We start from the raw sequence: 17,053 nt of genomic DNA, 5'->3' as shown, positions 1-17,053 counted from the left end.
CATCCTGGGGACACCTGAGTGTCTGTAGGGCAGGATTGGGGGACCCTGAGGGGGGTCTTTGCGGCAGGTTGCGACATCTTGAGGGGCTACAGGGCAGGACTGGGGGTGCTGGGGCACCTCGGGGGGGGGTCTGTGAGGCAGAAAGGGGCAGCTGGGGGCTCCTGAGGGACTATGGGCAGGATTGGGGGTGTCACGGGACACCTGGGGGAGCTCTGTGGGGCATCTTGGGGGCACCTGAGATCTGTAGAACAAGCTGGGAGTGCTGGGGGGGGGGCTGTGGGGCAGGATGGGGCACCTGGAGGGTCTAAAGGGCAGCATTGGGGGGGTTATAGGGCACCTGGGGGGTCTACAGTACAAGATGAGGGGAGGTCTTGGGGTGACCCGAGGGGTCTGTAGGTTCTGGGGGTCCCCAGAGGGTCTGTGAGGTGACAATCCCAGGAATGTTGTGTCAGGGGCAGAACGGGAGGGTCCCAGCCCAGCTGAGCCCACCCTGGCACCAGCTCAGCCGGGGGGGCCGGGACAGGGTCTGGGGGAGCCCCTCCACTTCTCCCCTTCTCTGCAGGTCCCCTTGTCCTGCTCGGTGTCCCCCTGAATGTCCCCCCCCCGTGACTGGCCACATGTCCCACAGCGTCCCCCCCGCAACACTTGTCACCCCAGTGTCTCCCCCGGGCTGTTCCCCACTGTCCATCTCGAGTGTTCCCCCTCCCCATTGTCCCCCCGCGTGTCCCCCATTGTCCCCCCCGTATTCCCCCTAGAGCCCCCCCCCCCCCCCCCCCCCCCCCCCCCCCCCCCCCCCCCCCCCCACCCCCCCCCCCCCCCCCCCCAGTGCTGTCCCCCCGGTGTCCCCCCGGGTGGCCCGGCGCTGTCCCAGCTCTTTGTGGCCGCGGATTGTTCTGGCTTTGCCGGGCTCAGCAGCGCCGGGGCCCCCCCGTGCTGAGCCAGGGCTTCGCCCGCTGACTCACCCCACGTGCGGGGCCGCTGCTGAGCCGGCAGAGCCTCGGCCCGGGGGGGCACCGGGGCTGGCCCCCCCAGACCCCTCCCGCCACCCCCGCACGGTGGGCTCAGCCCCGAGCTCGTCCCGGGTGTGTGATCACCCTGGGATACCCCTGTCCCTGAATTGTGTCAGGTGTGTCACCCCCCCGTCCCTGAACTGTGTCAGGTGTGTCACCCCCCCCGTCCCTGAATTGTGTCAGGTGTGTCACCCTCCCGGGGACAGCCCTGTCCCTGAATTGTGTCAGGTGTGTCACCCCCCCGGGAACAGCCCTGTCCCTGAATTGTGTCAGATGTGTCACCCCCCCGGGGACAGCCCTGTCCCTGAATTGTGTCAGGTGTGTCACCCCCCCGGGGACAGCCCTGTCCCTGAATTGTGTCAGGTGTGTCACCCCCCCGGGGACAGTCCCATTCCCCAGCTTGTCCTGGGTGTGTGACCCTCTCAAGGGCCCTGTCCCCACTCTTGTCACGTGTGTGAGACCCCCTTTGCTGCTGCCCCCTCCGGGACCTGACACAACAGTGATAGCCCGGACCCCAATTCTTGCCCCAGGTGTGTGACCCCCCCCGGGGTCAGCCCTGTCCCCGGTTCTTGCCCCAGGTGTGTAACCCATCTTGGTCCCCCTTCCAGGGACAGCGCTGTCCCTGTCACGCTCCACATGTGTCACCCCTCCTGTTGCCCCACCAGGGACCCTGTCCCCACTCTTGTCTCAGGTGTGTGACCCCCTCAGCCCCTCCCGGGGTCCTGTCCCTGTGCTCATCCCGGGTGTGTCAGTGTCACCCTGTGACCCCCTCAGCCCCTCCCGGGGTCCTGTCCCCGTGCTCATCTCAGGTGTGTCAGTGTCACCCTGTGACCCCCTCAGCCCCTCCCGGGGTCCTGTCCCCGTGCTCATCTCAGGTGTGTCAGTGTCACCCTGTCCCCTGTGACCCCCTCAGCCCCTCCCGGGACTCTGTCCCTCTGCTCATCCCAGGTGTTTGACCCCCCCAGGGACAGCCCTGTCCCCACTCTTATCCCAGGTGTGTGACCCCCCCTCATCCCCCCCAGCCTTTCATCCTGGCCTTTCATCTTTTGTTGTCCTGGCAACACCCCAAAGTGTCTCGGGGGTTGCCATGGCACCCAAGGGATGCTCCAAGCCAAGGACCCCCACAGCTCCCTCCCAAAGTCCTTCCCCACCCTCAGCACCTCAGAGGTGCCCAGTGCCAAGGGGGTGGCAGTGCTGGGGGGTGACAGGAGAACGGGAGGGTGACAGGGACAGGGGTGGCAGTGCCAGGGGGCAGGAGGTGCCCCCAGCCCGGTGTGCTCTGTGCTCCCCTCTCCCACAGCTGCACCATGGCCATCGGGGAGGTAAGACCCTGCGAGCGGCCCCGACCCCTGTCCCCCCCCAAAGCCAAAACCCCCCGAGTCCCTCCCTGCCAGGGGGATGGGGGAGCAGCCCCTAAATCATGGGGACTCCCCAAGCCTGTCACTTGAGTGCCCAGCCTGTAGTCCCTGCACAGGGGTCTCTGTGTGCCTCTCACCGTGGCCCCTGGCCCTGCCATGGCTGCTGACCCCACCTTTATCCCTGTGACTCCATTGCCAGGACATCCTGTCACTGCAGTGCCCAGGCACTGAGGGGTCCCATCCCCAAGGTACCCCATCTCTGAGGCACCCCATCCCCGTGGTACCTGGGGCATCCTGTTTCCATGGCACCCCATTGTCCCAGTACCCCCCACTGCGGTACCCGGGTGCTGAGGGGTGCCATCCCCAAGGTACCCCATCTCTGAGGCACCCCATCCCCGTGGGTACCCCAAAACTGGGGCATTCTGTTGCTGGAGCACCCCATCACCGAGGGACCCCCCCACAGAGGTACCCAGGTGCTGAGGGGATCCCCTCACGAAAGTGCCCCATCACTGGGGCATCCTGTCACCATGGCACCCCAATCCTTGGGCACCTCCCCCGAAATACCGCATCCCCAAGTCCCCCGTGTCATCCCCTCCCTGTGCCACCCCCTCCTGGCAGTGCCTGTGGGGTGACCCCCGGCCCCACTGTCCCCCCAGGAGCTGCGCAGCGGCCGCTTCTGGCGGGGGGTGCTGGCGGAGCTGGCGGCGACCCTCATCTTCGTGGGGATGATCCTGGGGGCTTCGGCAGCCCCGGGGCCAATGGCACCGGCGCTGGCCGGAGGGTTGGTGGCCGGGGGGCTCGTCTGCACCCTCGGGGGGCCCCAGGCCAACCCCGCGCTGACTCTGGCCCTGCTGTGCACCCGCAAGCTGAGCGCCCTGCGTGGGGCCGCGGGGGTCCTGGCTCAGTGCGCGGGGGCCACGCTGGCCTCTGCCGCTGCCCGTGCAGCGCTGCCGGACGACACCGGCCTCGTCACCAGGGTGAGTGTCCCCGTCCCTGTTCCCATCCCTGTCCTCATGCTGTGACACTGGACAGGTGTCCCTCCCGCAGGTGAGCGCGGTGGGGACAGCAGGGACAGCGCTGGCCTGGGAGACCTTCGCCACCTTCCAGCTGGCGCTGGCCGCCTTCGCCGCTGCTGAGCACGCGGCCCCGCAGGCCGGGCTGGCCCTGGGCAGCGCCGTGGCCGCCGGTGCCCTGGCCGCAGTAAGGACCCCCCATGTCCCACCCGCCCAGGGGGTCCCCACCCCACCAGCCCCTGACCCCCATCTCCCACAGGGGCCATTCTCGGGGGGCAGCATGAACCCCGCGCGCTCCCTGGGGCCGGCCATCGTCACCGGCGTCTGGGATGACCACTGGGTGAGTTGGGGGCACCCCCGGACTCCCCCAGAGTCCCCAAGTAAGGGAGGGTCCCGCGGCTGCAGCGTGTGACCGCTGCGGTCCCATCCCCGCCCCAGGACAGCGGTTCCTGGTCTTCCTTTCCCTCGGGTGAGTCCCCCGGGGACCTCAGCTGTGTCCCCAGCTTGGGGCCCTCATGGTGCCACCATCGCAGGACGGTTGTCTCCCCCTCTGCCACCTTTGGGACAGACCCCACCTCATCCCCATCCTTGCGATGGGCCCCCTTCCCCAATCCCCCTACCCCCAACGTGTGACGCCCCCTCCCCACAGCTCCTCATCCCTGGGGCAGGTTCCTCCGCTCAGTCCCCACCACTGGGGTGGGGTCCCCTGTCCTCCCACCCCCCCGGGCAGCCCCCATCCCTGGGACACCCCAACACTCTGTGCCCCTCCAGGTGTACTGGCTGGGGCCGGTGCTGGGCGCGGTGCTGGCCGGGCTCTCCTACGAGTTCATCCTGGCGCCCGGAGCCTCCCGGGAGAAGCTGGGTGCCTGCCTCGCCTGCCGGGACGTGGCTCTGGTGGAGACCCCCAGCCTGTCCCCCTCCTCAGTGGCCCACGGCCCCCCGGTCCAGCAGCAGGAGCAGGGCACTGCCTGAGCCCCCCCACTCCACCCCAGCCCCCCGATCCTCCACACCCTGACACCGGATCCTCGCTGCCGCCAGAACCTTTCATGGGGCACCCGCAGGATGGGGGGGCTCTGTGCCCCCTCCCCTTTTACTGTCCTCTCCCCCGTGGGGGGATTAAAGGTGTGTTGGGGTCGCAGGTGGGTGCGGAGTGATGCTGTGAGGGGACGGGGGGGGGGTCTCGACCACCGCCCTGCGCCCTCGGTGTGCGGCGGCACCGCGGCACCGGGGCTGCGGGCGGGTGGGTGCCCCCTCCCCGCGGGCCCTCGGCGAGGGCGGGGGCCGGGACCCCCCGTCAGCCCGTCCCGTGCCGGGGAGCTGAGCGCAGCAAAGCCCTTTGTGGTGGCCTCTGCAGCCCCGGCAGATTCCGGCGGGCGCCAATGGCCGGGCCGAGCCCTAATCCCCCCGGCCGGGGACTCAGCGCCCGCTAAGCCGGGCTGAATAAACCCTCCCGCAGACAACAGCACCGGGGCGGGGGGGACACCCCGCGGCCCCCAGCGGGGCTGGCCCGGGGGGCCCACCCATGACCCCTCCCGAGGGGTGGGGGCGGCTCCCAGCGGGGCTTGCCCCAAAGCGTCCCCAAAACATTTAGGGGGGGTGGGAGGTGTGTCAGTGCTGACCCCGAGCGAGGGGGTCCCCCAAACCCCCCTGAGGGCACCAATGGGTCACAGCCCCCCCCTCCCCAGGCAACCCCAGGGGTGGGGGCGGTGCAGCTCTGGGGGGGTCCCCACTATCGGGGGTGCGGGGCTGCTCGGGGGGCTCGGGGGGCGTTCCTGGCCGCGTGTCCCCTGTCCCGTGTCTGGGGCAGCGAAGCGGTTAACGGGGGGTGGCGGAGGTGGGGTCCCACCCCCGGGGCCGGCCCGGGGGGGCCTTATAAAGGTGGGCACGGGCGGCCCCCGGGGAGGGGAGCGGGGCCGTGGAGGGCAGCGGGGCCAGGCCATGCGGGAGCTGCGCTCGTCCGCCTTCTGGAGGGCCGTCCTGGCCGAGTTCCTGGGCAGCCTCCTCTATGCCCTGCTGGGGCTGGGGGCCTCCCTGCGCTGGGCTCCGGGCCCCCCCAGCGTCGTGGGGGCCGCCCTGGCCTTCGGGCTGGCCCAGACCACCCTGGTGCAGGCACTGGGCCATGTCAGCGGGGGCCACGTCAACCCGGCCATCACGCTGGCCTTCCTGATGGCCTCGCAGCTCTCCCTGCCCCGTGCCCTGGGCTACCTGCTGGCCCAGGTGCTGGGCATGCTGGCCGGCGCCGGGGTGCTCTATGGGGTGACCCCGGGCCCCGTCCGCGGCACCCTCGGCCTCAGCGCGGTGAGCAGGGGCTTGGGGAGATCGGGGGGCTGGGGGTGTCTGCAGGGCTGGGGGACCGTGGGGTGTGGAAGTGAGGTAGGGGCTGTAATGAGGGTTTGGGGTCTGAGGTACTTTGGGACTGTAATGAGGGTTTGGAAGGATTGGGGGCGTCCAGGGGGTGTTTTGGGATCTGCGGTACCGTGGGGCTGTAATGGGGGTTCTGGGGTTCCGAGGTATTTGATGGGTCTGACTGGGGGGGTCCGGAAGATGTTTTGGGGTTCGGATTGATGAGGGACAGTAATAGGGGCTGGGCATCAGGGAGGAGTTTGGGGATGAGAAGGGTTTTGTGGTACAGTGGGGTTTTGGGGTGTGGAAGGATAACGAGGCGGGGTTTGCGGTGCTGGGGGGGAATGGGGGGATGCTGAGCCCTCTCCCCGCGCAGCTGCACCCCGGCGTGGGCCCGGGCCAGGGCACGGTGGTGGAGCTGCTCCTGACCGCCCAGTTCGTCCTCTGCGTCTTCGCCAGCTTCGACGACCGTCACGACGGGCGCCCGGCCATGGCCGCCGTGCCCGTCGGCTTCTCCCTCGCCCTCGGCCACCTCTTCGGGGTAAGGGCGGCCGCGGGGACCCCGGTGCCGGGACCCCGGAGGCTGGGATGGGGCTGGGGGGCAGTTGTGCAGCCCCCCACCGCCCCATCCCCCCGGAATAGATCCACTACACGGGCGCCAGCATGAACCCCGCTCGCTCCTTCGCCCCTGCCGTCATCACCCGCAACTTCGCCAACCACTGGGTAAGTGGGGGGGGACGGGGACCCCCAAACCCGCCCCGGGCCCCCCCAGTCCCTCCCCGCTTGTCCCTGTCCTGCCCCAGCCGCTGCGTCCGGTGTCACCACGGTGACAGCAGCACCCCGGCGTGCTGAGTACCCTCCGGTATCCCGGGCGGAAAGAAGCGGCCGCCCCCCACTCACCGGGAGACGGATCCTGCCCCCCCGATATCCCGGGGAGGGGCACACGCGACGCCGCCCCCCGCTCACCGGGAGACGGGTCCGGTGCCCGGGAGTCAGCGGGGAGGGTGCCGTGCCCCGTGGGGCGGGGGGCCGGGGGTCCCCCGGTGCCGGTGCCCACGCCGCCCCCCCGCAGGTGTACTGGGCGGGCCCGCTGCTGGGCGCGGCGCTGGGCGCGGTGCTGTACGAGTTCGCGCTGTGCCCGCGGCCGCGCAGCCTGGCCGAGCGCCTGGCCGCCCTCAAGGGAGAGCCGCCCGCCCCCCCCGCCGTCACCGCCGTCACCGCCGCCGCCGCCGAGCCGCCGCCCGAGCCGCCGGCAGAGCCGCTGGAGCTGAAGACGCAGGGGCTGTAACGGGGCCCGTCCCGGGGCGCGGCCCCGCGCCCGCCGCTGCTTTGCTGTGACGGGGCCGCCGCGGTGCGTGTGGTGCGTGTGTGTGCGGCGCGGCGCGGCGGGCGGCGGCGGGGCCCCGCTGCCGGGAACCGGCCACCGGGCTGCCCGGGGCCGCCCGTACCGGGCCGGGGCCACCCCGCCCCGCCGCGGCGGGACTTCTGTGTTCGGTGAATTAAACCTGCTCTTTTATTTTGGTAACCGCTCGCGGCCGTGCCCGGCGCCGGGAAGCGGGAGGGACCGAGGTGGGGGGACACCGGAGCCCACCCGGTGGCCACGCGCGTGTGGCGGGAGGTGCCGCCCGTTCCCGCGCCCGGCGTAGGCTCCGCCCAGCCGGCATCGTTCTTAAAAGGGCAACGCCGCCACCGCGTCCCTTCCTCGCAATGAGCCCCTCCAGTCTTCCACCCGTCAGCGCCGCGGGGCGGGGGGCGAGGGCAGGGGGATCAGGGGGATTCGGGGCGCACCGAGCCGCCCGACGGCAGGGGGGTGTGTGGAGGGAGGGGAGGGGTATCTGCGGGACCACCGGGCAGCTCGGCGGGAGTTGCCGCTTGAAGGGTGCGGGGGGGCGGGGTCTCGGCCCGCGGGAATTGGGGCGGTTGTGTAACGCCGCCCCCGCGCCGGGACCGGGAGCGCGGCCGTGAGGGCGGCGGGGACGGGGCGGCGGTGAGCGGGACGGGGGCCCGGGAGCGGGGGAAGGGGCGGTTCGGGGGCGGGGAGTGTCCCGGGACCGGCGGGGACCGGGGACTGGGGGTGATCCGGGGTTACCGAAACCATGGGGTGATTCGGGATCGGAACGGGGGGGTTGATACGGGATCGGGGAAACCGGGACCTCCGGGTGCTGCGGGCTTTGAAGGGTGTTCCGGGATCGGGGAGACCGGGGAGTGCTCCGGGATCAGGGGGGGATTCGGGGCAGGGATCCGGGATCGGGGGGGGGCGGTTCTGAGATCGGGTAGTGGGGGGTGGGGAACACTCCGGGATCGGGAAGGCAGCGGGGCCGACTGGGATCGAGGTGCACTCCGTGACTGGGGGGAACCGAAACCGGGGCCTGGTATGGAACCGGCGGGGCTCTGGGGTGCGCCGGTGCTGGGGAGGACCGGGACCGGGAGGTGCGCCGGAATCGAGGTGGTACCGGGGCCTGGGGGTCGCCGTGGGGTCCGGTACCGAGGGGAACCAGGCATGGGATGTTCGTCGGTGTTGGGGAAACTGGAACTGGAGGGTGCCCCGGGACCTGGGGTACCGGGACCGGCAGGTGGGGCTGTACCGGGGGAGCCCAGAGCGGGTGGGAGAACCTCGGGCGGCAGCCGGTGCTGACAGTGGCCCGCAGGTGGCCCCCGGTGCTGGTCCCGTGCGCAGCCCCGCGCTGCATGGACTGGTACATGATGAACTGCGAGCTCCTGGCTACCTGCAGCGCCCTGGGCTACCTGGAGGGCGATGTGTATCACCGGGAGCCTGACTGCCTGGGTAGGTGGGCACCGGGAGGGGGGCGGTGGGGCCGGGGACGGCGGGGACTGACGGCCCCGTGTCCACAGAGAGCGTCAAGGACCTGATCCGGTACCTGCGCCATGAGGACGAGACCCGGGACGTGCGGCAGCAGCTGGGGGCGGCCCAAATCCTGCAGAACGATCTCCTGCCCATCATGGTGCAGTACCCCCAGGACAAAGTGCTCTTTGACGCCGTCATCAGGTATCGGGGGGCGGGTTCATGGCCAGGGGTGGCCCTGCGGGGGCTCCTTGCTGGGCAGGGGTCCTTCACACCCCTCCACCTCCTCACAGGTTGATGGTGAACCTGACACAGCCGGCCCTGCTGTGCTTTGGGAAGGTGCCAGCAGATGCCACCTCCCGGCACCACTTTCTCCAGGTGCTGTCCTACCTGCAGGCCTACAAGGAGGTGAGTCCACCCGGGGACGTGCCGTGGGCAGGGGGCTTTGCCCACGTTCCCCTGCTCACGTGGGGTCTCTGCAGGCTTTTGCCAGTGAGAAGGTGTTTGTGGTGCTCAGTGAGAAGCTCTACAGCCTCCTGCAGCTGGTGAGTGCCCTGTCCTCAGAGGGCTGCGGGTGGTGTCCCTGCTGGGGATCCCCAGGGGCTGCAGGGTCTGTCCCGGGTGGGGGGGTCCTGTGGGGGCTGCAGGGTCTTTCCTTGCTTGGAATCCCCGAGGGGCTCCAGGGCCCATCCCTGCCATGGGTCCCTGGGGGCTGTGGGGTCTGTCCTTGTCTGGGATCTCTCAGGGGCTGTGGGGTCTGTCCTTGTCTGGGATCTCTCAGGGGCTGTGGGGTCTGTCCTTGTCTGGGATCTCTCAGGGGCTGTGGGGTCTGTCCTTGTCAGGGATCTCTCGGGGGCTGTGGGGTCTGTCCTTGTCAGGGATCTCTCAGGGGCTGTGGGGTCTGTCCTTGTCAGGGATCTCTCGGGGGCTGTGGGGTCTGTCCTTGTCTGGGATCCCCAGGAGGCTGCAGGGTCTGTCTTTGCCAGGAGTCCCTGGTGGGCTGTGGAGTCTGTTTCTGCTGGGGGTCCCTCAGGGGTTGCGGGGTCCTTCCTTGCCCAGGACCCCCAGGGGGGCTGAGGGGGTTCCTGACAGCTGTGTCCCCCCAGGACTGGGAGCAGCGGCAGGAGGAGGACACGCTGCTGATCGAGAGGATCCTGCTGCTGGTGCGCAACGTGCTGCACGTGCCCCCGGACCCCACGGAGGAGCAGGTACCGGGACAGGGCCCTTCCCTGGCTCCCTGACAGCTCTGGGGTCACAGAGGCTCCACGGGGACCCCGACACCCCACCACCATCCCCAGCAGGGCGTGGACGGCGACGCCAGCGTGCACGACCGGGTGCTGTGGGCGCTGCACATCAGCGGCATGGACGACCTGCTGAAATTCCTGGCCAGCGCCCAGGTGGAGCAGCAATGGGGCCTGCACGTCCTGGAGATCATCTCCCTCATGTTCCGTGACCAGGTGAGCTGGGGCAGGGGCGGCAGGGCAGGGACCCCCCCGGAGCCTCCACGGTGCTGACGGAGCCGCTGGCAGAGCCCGGAGGAGCTGGCGGCGCTGGGACAGGGGACGGCAGGTGTCGAGCACGGGGAGGACACGCGGGAGCTGGAGGCCCTGCGGCAGCGGGAGCTGGCGGAGAAGAAAGCCCGGGCACTGCAGCGCCCGTCCAGGTGAGGAGGGGACACCCCCATGGCAGGGATGAGACCCCCATGGTGGGGACAGCATCACTCAGCCCCTGTCCCCTGCCCAGGCACTCCCGCTTTGGTGGCTCCTACGTCCTGCAGGGCCTCAAGTCCATCGGGGACCGGGATGTGGTGTTCCACAAAGGGCTGCACAATGTGAGAGCGGGGCGGTGGCGAGGGCACACGGCTGGGGACGTGGCAGGGGACATGGGGACAGGGATGTGGCAGGTGGTGCTGGGGGTGTGGCGCAGGATGGAGGGCGAGGACGTGGTGGGAGGTGCAGGAGTGTGGTGAGGGGCACGGGGCTGGGGATATGGTAAGGGGTAGGGAAACGGGAAGGTGGGTGGGACAGGATAAAGATGTGGCATGGGGCACAGGGACAAGGACACCTGTGGGGTGCAGGGTCAGGGATGTGACAAAGGTCATTGGGATGGGAATGTGAATGAGTGACACAGGGCAGGAACATCGGTGGGACACAGGACTGGAGGTGGGGTGTGGAGCACAGAAATGAGGAAGGCGGTGGGGTTACAGGAACAGGGATGTGGACAGGGACATGGTGGGTGGCACAGAGCCAGGGAGGCAGCAGGGGGCACTGGGATGGGACATGGCAGGGAGCACTGGGATGGGACATGGCTGAAGGCACCGGGATGGGACATGGCTGAGGGCACTGGGATGGGACATGGCAGGGGACACTGGGATGGGACATGGCAGGGGACACTGGGATGGGACATGGCTGAGGATACTGGGATGGGACGTGGCTGAGGGCACTGGGATGGGACATGGCAGGGAGCACTGGGATGGGACATGGCAGGGGACACTGGGATGGGACATGGCAGGGGACACTGGGATGGGACGTGGCAGGGGGCACTGGGATGGGACGTGGCAGGGGGCACTGGGATGGGACATGGCTGAGGACACTGGGATGGGACATGTCTGGAGGGCACCAGGACAATGCCACTGGGATAAATCGGGCCACTCCATCCCCTGCAGCTGAAGAGCTACACCCACGACCTGGGCAAGGAGCCGCAGCGGGTGCCCCGGCGCCGCCAGGCCGCCCCCGAGTCCGAGCCCTCCCGCCGCTCCGCCCGCAACGTCCGGCTCTTCCTGCGCCGCTTCTGCCAGGACTTCCTGGAGGACTGCTACAACCGCCTGATGCTGCTGGTCAAGGTGAGGGGCTGGGAGAGCCGGGATCCCCTCTCCAGGCTGTGGGACCCCCACTGAGACCTTCTGGTCGCCCCCAGGACCAGCTGGTGCGGGAGAAGGCTCAGCAGCACGATGAGACCTATTACCTGTGGGCCACCGCCTTCTTCATGGCCTTCAACCGGCTCCACGGCTTCCGCCCCGAGCTGGTGTCCGAGACCGTGGGGGTCCGAGCCTTCCACTTCATCGAGCAGAACCTCACCACCTATTATGAGATGGCACTGATGGACAAGAAGGAGGCAACAACCTGGGCCCGCAGGTGAGCACCTGGGACCCTCCGGGGCAGCTGGGACACCCCTTGGTGCCTGGGACTCCCAGGACCTGGGATTCTCCTTGAGTATCTGAGACTGCCCGTGGTACCTGGGACCTTCTGGGACCCCCACAGTAGCTGGGATACCCCCAGTGCCTGGGATCCCTTGGACACCTGCGAGACCCCAGGGCACCTGGGACACCCCTTGGTTTCTAGGACCCTCAGCTACTTGGGATCCCCTGGACACTTGGGACACCCTGTGGTGCCTGGGACCACCCCCCAGTCACCTGGGACCTCCCTGGTGCCTGGAACACCCTGGGAACCCAGGAGCCCCTGGGCACCTGGGACCCCCTTTTGGGATTTTTGGAGTGCCTGGGACCCCAACAGTGCCTGGGACCCCCAAAGTACCTGGGATCCCCATGGCACCTGTGACCCCCCCTGGGCACCTCTGACCGCCCCCACTGCCATCCCCAGGATGCACTTGGCCCTGAAGGCGTACCAGGAGCTGCTGCGGACGGTGCAGGAGATGGACCGGTCCCCGGAGCAGGCGGTGCGGGACAGCAGCCAGATCATCAAGAGTGAGTCCTTCTGTCCCTCTGCCCGTCCCTGGGGTGTCCCTGACCCGCCCCTTCCCACTGCCACCCTCCTCCCCAGGCAACATCTTCTACCTGATGGAATACCGGGAGCTCTTCCTCACGCTCTTCCGCAAGTTCGACGAGACCAAGCAGCCGCGCAGCTTCCTGCGGGACCTGGTGGAGACGGCCCACCTCTTCCTCCGCATGCTGGAGCGCTTCTGCCGCGGCCGTGCCAACCTCGTGGTGCAGGTGGGATGTGGCTGCCCCGCTTCGGGGGTCCCTGGGGGTCAGGCAGCCCCTCCTGACCCCGTCCTCGCCCCCCAGAACAAACGTGTGCGGAGGAAGAAGAAGCCTCGCGCTCCCGCGGCCCCCGCCCCACCCAGCGCCGCGGAGCTGGAGCAGCTGTGGGAAGGATTGGCCCCGCGGCTCCAGGCCTGCCTGCAGGTACCAGGGAAGGGTCCTGCCCCACGGGGGGCTCTGGGGGTGTTGGTGGGGCAGGGGCTGACCCTGCCCTGCCCCAGGGCGAGGTGTCCCTCCCCGAGGACGTGGTGCCCTTCGACGCCGCCTCGGAGACGCCGGTGGAGGAGCAGCGCGCGGAGGCTCTGCTGCGCATCCAGGAGTGCCTGCGGGATTCCCGCGTGCCCCAGGCCCTGCAGCTGCTCCGCTCAGCCAGGTACCGGCACCGCGACGCCCGTCCCGTGCCCGGCAGGGCGTGGGGACGCGGTGCCAGCCTGTCCCCACTGTCCCCAGGGAGGTTTGGCCCGAAGGGGACGTGTTTGGAGCCGCGGACGCGGGACCGCCCGAGGAGACCCGGCTGCTGCGGGAGATCCTCGTCGCTCCCCTGCCCAGTGAGTCCCCGTCTGTGACACCTGGAAGTGGCAAAACTTGGGGCAAAAAAAAACTGCAGACCCTCAGCACATCCCACCGCAGGGCACGCGCCCGCCGAGCCCGAGGAGCCGGAGGAAGAGGAAGAAGAGGAGGAAGAAGAGGAGGAGCGGATCACGCAGGTGTCGGAGAAGGAATTCAACTTCCTCGACTACCTGAAGCGGTGAGCAGGGTTTGGGGAGGGCCGGGGGGGGGTCCCGCTGCGGGGCGGCTGCGCTGACGGGGCCGTGGGGCAGGTTCGCCTGTGCCCCCGTGGTGCGGGCGCTGGTGCTGCTGCTCCGAGGGTACGCACGGAACAGCCCCCGCACCAACCACTGCGCCGCGCGCCTGCTGCACCGCCTGGCCCGCGACCTGCGCATGGAGCCCCTGCTCTTCCAGCTCTCCCTCTTCGCCCTCTTCCACCGCCTGCTCAGCGACCCCGCGGCCGCCGCGCACCAGGTCGGACCCTGAGCCCCCCCCGAGAGGGGTCTGTCCCTGCAGCCCCCCGCCCGGCTCTGTCCCTGCAGCCCCCAGCCCCAGTCAGTTCCCTGCTGCCCCCAGCCCTGCTCTGTCCCCAACATTTCCCAGCCCTGCTCTGTCCCTGCAGCCCCCAGCCCCAGTCAGTTCCCTGCTGCCCCCAGCCCTGCTCTGTCCCCAACATTTCCCAGCCCTGCTCTGTCCCTGCAGCCCCCAGCCCCAGTCAGTCCCCAACATTTCCCAGCCCCGCTCTGTCCCCAACATTTCCCACCCCTGCTCTGTCCCTGCAGCCCCCAGCCCCACTCTATCCCTGCAGCCCCCAGCCCCACTCTATCCCTGCAGCCCCCAGCCCCACTCTCCATCCCTGCTATCCTCCAGCCCTGCTCAGTGTCTGATGTCCCCCACCCCTACTCTCTGTGCCCACATCCCCCAGCCCCTCTGTTCAGCCCTGGTGTCCACCAGCCCTGCTCTGTATTCCAAGTTTCTGTCACCCCCACTCTCTGTCCCTGGTGTCCCCCATCCCCACTCTGTCTCCAGTGTCCCCCAACCCCTCTCTCCCTCCTGCTGTCCCCAGGAGTTGGTGGCCTTGGCCAAGTTCATCCTGGGCAAGTTCTTTGCGCTGGCAGCCACCAACAAAAAGGCTTTTGTGGAGCTGCTCTTCTGGAAGAGCCCGACTGTCGCCTGGGAGATGACCAAGGGCTACAGCTCCCTGCAGGAGGGAGAAGGGTGAGTGGGCCTGGGGAGGGGGCTGCCACCCCCTCTCCCCTCCCCTCACCTCCCTTTTGCCCCTCCCCAGCTCTACCCGGAGCCGGGTCCCCCCCTGGACGCCCCAGGAGGAGCAGGAGCTGCGGGAGCTGTACTGGAAGTACAAGGAAGTGGAAGGTACCGGGGGTCTCTGGGGTCTCAGTGGGACCCCCGGGGGGTGGCAGGGGCTCTGTCCCTGCAGCCTCCCTGTCCCACAGGTGGGGACATCATCGCTGCCATCCTGGCCCATCTCCCGACGCCCGGGCGGACGCGGAGGCAGGTGGTGAAGCAGCTGGTGCGGATGGGGCTGGCCAGCAGTGCCAAGGACTTCCCACGGGAGAGGTGGGTCAGGGACCCCCGGGGACAGGGCAGGGACCCCTGGGGACAGGGCAGGGACCCCCGGGGACAGGACAGGGACCCACCTTCCCCCAGGACAAGGACCCACAGCTGTTTCCCACCCCCCAGGAAGGGCACCCACATCGTGCTGTGGACGCAGGAGCAGGAGGAGGAGCTGACGCGGCTCTTCGAGGAGTTCCAGGGCTCGGACGGTGAGCTGGACACGGGGGGCAGACCCCTAAAAGCCGCCTGTAGCCCCCCACCCTGACCCCCCTCCCCACAGATGTCCTGGGGAACATCATGAAGCACCTGACGGCGCGGCGCTCACGGGCTCGGGTGGTGGAGAAGCTGCTGGGGCTGGGGCTGGTGGCCGAACGCAAGGAGCTGTACAAGAAACGCCGGAGGAAGAGCCACGGCCCCGGGCAGGTACGGGGGGCTGGAGGGTCCTGGGGAGGGTCCTGGGGGTGCTGTCCCACCCTGGGGGCACCCAAACACGGCCTGTCCCCATCCTGGGCACCCAAGCACTGCTGGTTCCCACAGGCTGCCACAGGTGTCCCGGCCATGCCAGCTCAAGACAGCTCAGGAGAGGATGACAGCGAGGAGGAGGAAGAGGAGGATGAGGATGAAGCAGAGGGAGACCCCATGGAGGAGCACTGGGTGCCCGAGGAAGGGGCTGGGCAGGACCTGGCGCAGCGCCTGCAGCAGGAAGGTGGGCGAGGGGCTCCGACCCCCCCAGCTGGGCTCGGCTGCGGGGCCGGACCCTGTGCCACCTTCTGCTGTCCCCAGGCCTGGCCGGGCCCCTGCGGTGGCTGGAGAACTGTCTGCGGAGGGTGGCAGGGGACCGCGAGGAGGACGGTGAGTGGGGTGGGGGTCATGGGGGGGGGGCTGTGGGGTCGGGGTCCCTCTGACGGTGCTCCCGGTCCAGGCGTGTCCCACCCGGTGCCGCTGGTGCCACTGACGGAGGAGAACGAGGATGCCATGGAGGACCGGCGCTTCCGGAGCCTCCTGCGGCAGCTGGGGCTGCGGCCCCCCGCCAGCGAGCAGGTGAGGTCCCTGTCCCCATCCCTGTCCCCATCCCTGACCCCGTCCCTGTCCCCATCCCTGACCCCATCCCTGTCCCCATCCCTGTCCCCATCCCTGTCCCCATCCCTGTCCCCATCCCTGTCCCTGTCCCCTTGCTCCCAGCACAGCCCTGCAATGTCCCCCCCCCTCTGCCCAGGAATCCTTCTGGCGCATTCCGGCCGCCCTCACCCCGCAGCAGCTCCGGCGTGCGGCCGCCTCCATCGCCCACCGTGGCCCCTCAGGGGCCCCCCAGGACCTGCCAGAGCCACCCAGGTGCCCCCAGGACCCGGCTCCAGGTGAGGGGTGGGGCTGGGGGTGTGGGGCCCCCAGGTGTGGGGCTGGCTCTGAGCCCCCCTCCTTGTGCCCCTCAGCAGAGCCGGCAGGGCTGGGATCGGACTCGGAGAGGTGAGACCGGGGTCCCCTTCTCAGCTCGGGGGGTTCTCCCTGGTTTGGGGGGTCCTCTCTCCCTAGTTTGGGGGGTCTTCTCCCTGGTTTGGGGGATCTTCTCCCTGGTTTGGGGGGGTCTTCTCCCTGGTTTGGGGGGGGTCTTCTCCCTGGTTTGGGGGAGAGGATCCAGCCCCCTGCGTTCTCCCCGTGTGGGGCTGAGCTGTGCCAACCCCTGCAGCGAGGAGCCCGTCCCTGTCCCCAGCCCAGTGCAGCCGCGCACCAAGCGGCGCCGGGAGCTCGCCAGCGAGGATGAGGATGAGGACGGTGGGAGCTCAGGTGGGTTCAGCCCCTCTGTTCGCTCCTGGGTGTCACCACGGGCACGGCTGAGTCGGGGTTGTCCTGTCCCTGTCCCCTTTGCCACATCCCTGGGGGGCTCAGCCCTCTCCCTCCATCCCCAGGCACCGAACCGGCCCCTGCGGCTCCCTGCTCCGAGGAGGATGAGGAGGATGAAGGTCCACAGCCCCAGGGGAGGCGGAAGCGCATCCGCTGCCTGGATGAGGAAGAGGAGGACGATTGAGTGGCTCCCCATACCATGCCTGTGCCCAGGCCCTGTGCTGTTTCCTGGGCTTTTTGCAGATTTTATTGGATTTCTGCAGGTTTTCTGCAGTTTTTCTGGTGTTTCTACAGGTTTTCTGGGGTTTCTGCAGATTTTCTTCTGCAGGTTTTGATGCTGCTTTCAAAGGCTGCACAAGCAACCAGTTTCTCCACGTTCCCCCACCTTCCCTTGGTGTCACCATCTCCATTTTACCCCAAATTCCCTCTTTTTTTTCAGCTCTTGGGGTTTTTTTTTCCTGAAACTTTTTACGTCTGGACAGGGCCTAAGTAAATAAAGGTGACTTTTGGCCTTCTTGGGTGTGTGGGTCTGCAGGGAGGCTGGGGCCTCGAGCTGCCCTGGC

The 17,053-nt window shown here is 69.0% G+C and overlaps 3 protein-coding genes across 5 annotated transcripts; all 3 read left to right on the top strand.

Annotated features, from left to right (window-relative positions):
• Positions 1-1,399: 1,399 nt before the first annotated feature.
• Positions 1,400-4,424, top strand: LOC102112835 (aquaporin-2-like). Its single transcript, XM_088068817.1, has 5 exons — positions 1,400-2,332; positions 3,025-3,345; positions 3,416-3,568; positions 3,641-3,721; positions 4,153-4,424. The coding sequence occupies exons 1-5, from the start codon at positions 2,318-2,320 to the stop codon at positions 4,351-4,353; spliced, it is 771 nt and encodes a 256-aa protein (XP_087924943.1). The 5' UTR covers positions 1,400-2,317; the 3' UTR covers positions 4,354-4,424.
• An 895-nt stretch (positions 4,425-5,319) lies between these two features.
• On the top strand, positions 5,320-7,012 carry MIP (major intrinsic protein of lens fiber). The gene is made up of 4 exons (XM_005531961.3): positions 5,320-5,679; positions 6,101-6,265; positions 6,367-6,447; positions 6,797-7,012. The coding sequence occupies exons 1-4, from the start codon at positions 5,320-5,322 to the stop codon at positions 7,010-7,012; spliced, it is 822 nt and encodes a 273-aa protein (XP_005532018.2).
• A 626-nt stretch (positions 7,013-7,638) lies between these two features.
• TIMELESS (timeless circadian regulator) lies at positions 7,639-16,970 on the top strand. 3 transcript variants are annotated; one of them, XM_088068774.1, is made up of 30 exons: positions 7,639-7,711; positions 8,373-8,509; positions 8,578-8,731; positions 8,821-8,935; positions 9,010-9,072; positions 9,634-9,735; positions 9,829-9,984; positions 10,057-10,190; positions 10,271-10,358; positions 11,193-11,369; positions 11,444-11,661; positions 12,127-12,230; positions 12,307-12,476; positions 12,552-12,671; positions 12,749-12,900; positions 12,978-13,075; positions 13,158-13,275; positions 13,349-13,550; positions 14,143-14,294; positions 14,365-14,450; positions 14,531-14,654; positions 14,778-14,860; positions 14,932-15,074; positions 15,189-15,357; positions 15,435-15,503; positions 15,574-15,692; positions 15,868-16,006; positions 16,082-16,115; positions 16,336-16,433; positions 16,556-16,970. In XM_088068774.1, exons 2-30 carry the CDS (start codon positions 8,413-8,415, stop codon positions 16,672-16,674), a joined length of 3,603 nt encoding a protein of 1,200 aa, XP_087924900.1. In that variant the 5' UTR covers positions 7,639-7,711; positions 8,373-8,412; the 3' UTR covers positions 16,675-16,970. The 3 variants fall into 3 exon arrangements, with proteins under 3 accessions (XP_087924900.1, XP_087924901.1, XP_087924899.1); XM_088068775.1 differs by having other exon boundaries at positions 9,826-9,984; positions 16,085-16,115; XM_088068773.1 differs by having other exon boundaries at positions 9,826-9,984.
• Positions 16,971-17,053: the final 83 nt, after the last annotated feature.

This window comes from Pseudopodoces humilis, chromosome 32 (assembly GCF_049639895.1).
Source record: "Pseudopodoces humilis isolate 2021_Gansu_Grassland_sample_001 chromosome 32, ASM4963989v1, whole genome shotgun sequence".
Classification (NCBI taxonomy): domain Eukaryota; kingdom Metazoa; phylum Chordata; class Aves; order Passeriformes; family Paridae; genus Pseudopodoces; species Pseudopodoces humilis.
This window is presented reverse-complemented; position numbering and strand designations above follow the sequence as displayed.

Excerpts from the sequence above, each read along its gene's own strand:
- LOC102112835 (XM_088068817.1), top strand. Across the intron at positions 3,346-3,415 it reads ACACCGGCCTCGTCACCAGG|GTGAGCGCGGTGGGGACAGC; the intron begins GTGAGTGTCCCC and ends TCCCTCCCGCAG. Across the intron at positions 3,722-4,152 it reads GCGTCTGGGATGACCACTGG|GTGTACTGGCTGGGGCCGGT; the intron begins GTGAGTTGGGGG and ends GTGCCCCTCCAG.
- MIP (XM_005531961.3), top strand. The coding sequence starts at position 5,320 with ATGCGGGAGCTGCGCTCGTCCGCCTTCTGGAGGGCCGTCCTGGCCGAG. Across the intron at positions 5,680-6,100 it reads GCACCCTCGGCCTCAGCGCG|CTGCACCCCGGCGTGGGCCC; the intron begins GTGAGCAGGGGC and ends CTCCCCGCGCAG. Across the intron at positions 6,266-6,366 it reads CCCTCGGCCACCTCTTCGGG|ATCCACTACACGGGCGCCAG; the intron begins GTAAGGGCGGCC and ends CCCCCGGAATAG.
- TIMELESS (XM_088068773.1), top strand. The coding sequence starts at position 8,413 with ATGGACTGGTACATGATGAACTGCGAGCTCCTGGCTACCTGCAGCGCC. Across the intron at positions 12,901-12,977 it reads CAGCTGCTCCGCTCAGCCAG|GGAGGTTTGGCCCGAAGGGG; the intron begins GTACCGGCACCG and ends CACTGTCCCCAG. Across the intron at positions 16,116-16,335 it reads CTGGGATCGGACTCGGAGAG|CGAGGAGCCCGTCCCTGTCC; the intron begins GTGAGACCGGGG and ends CAACCCCTGCAG.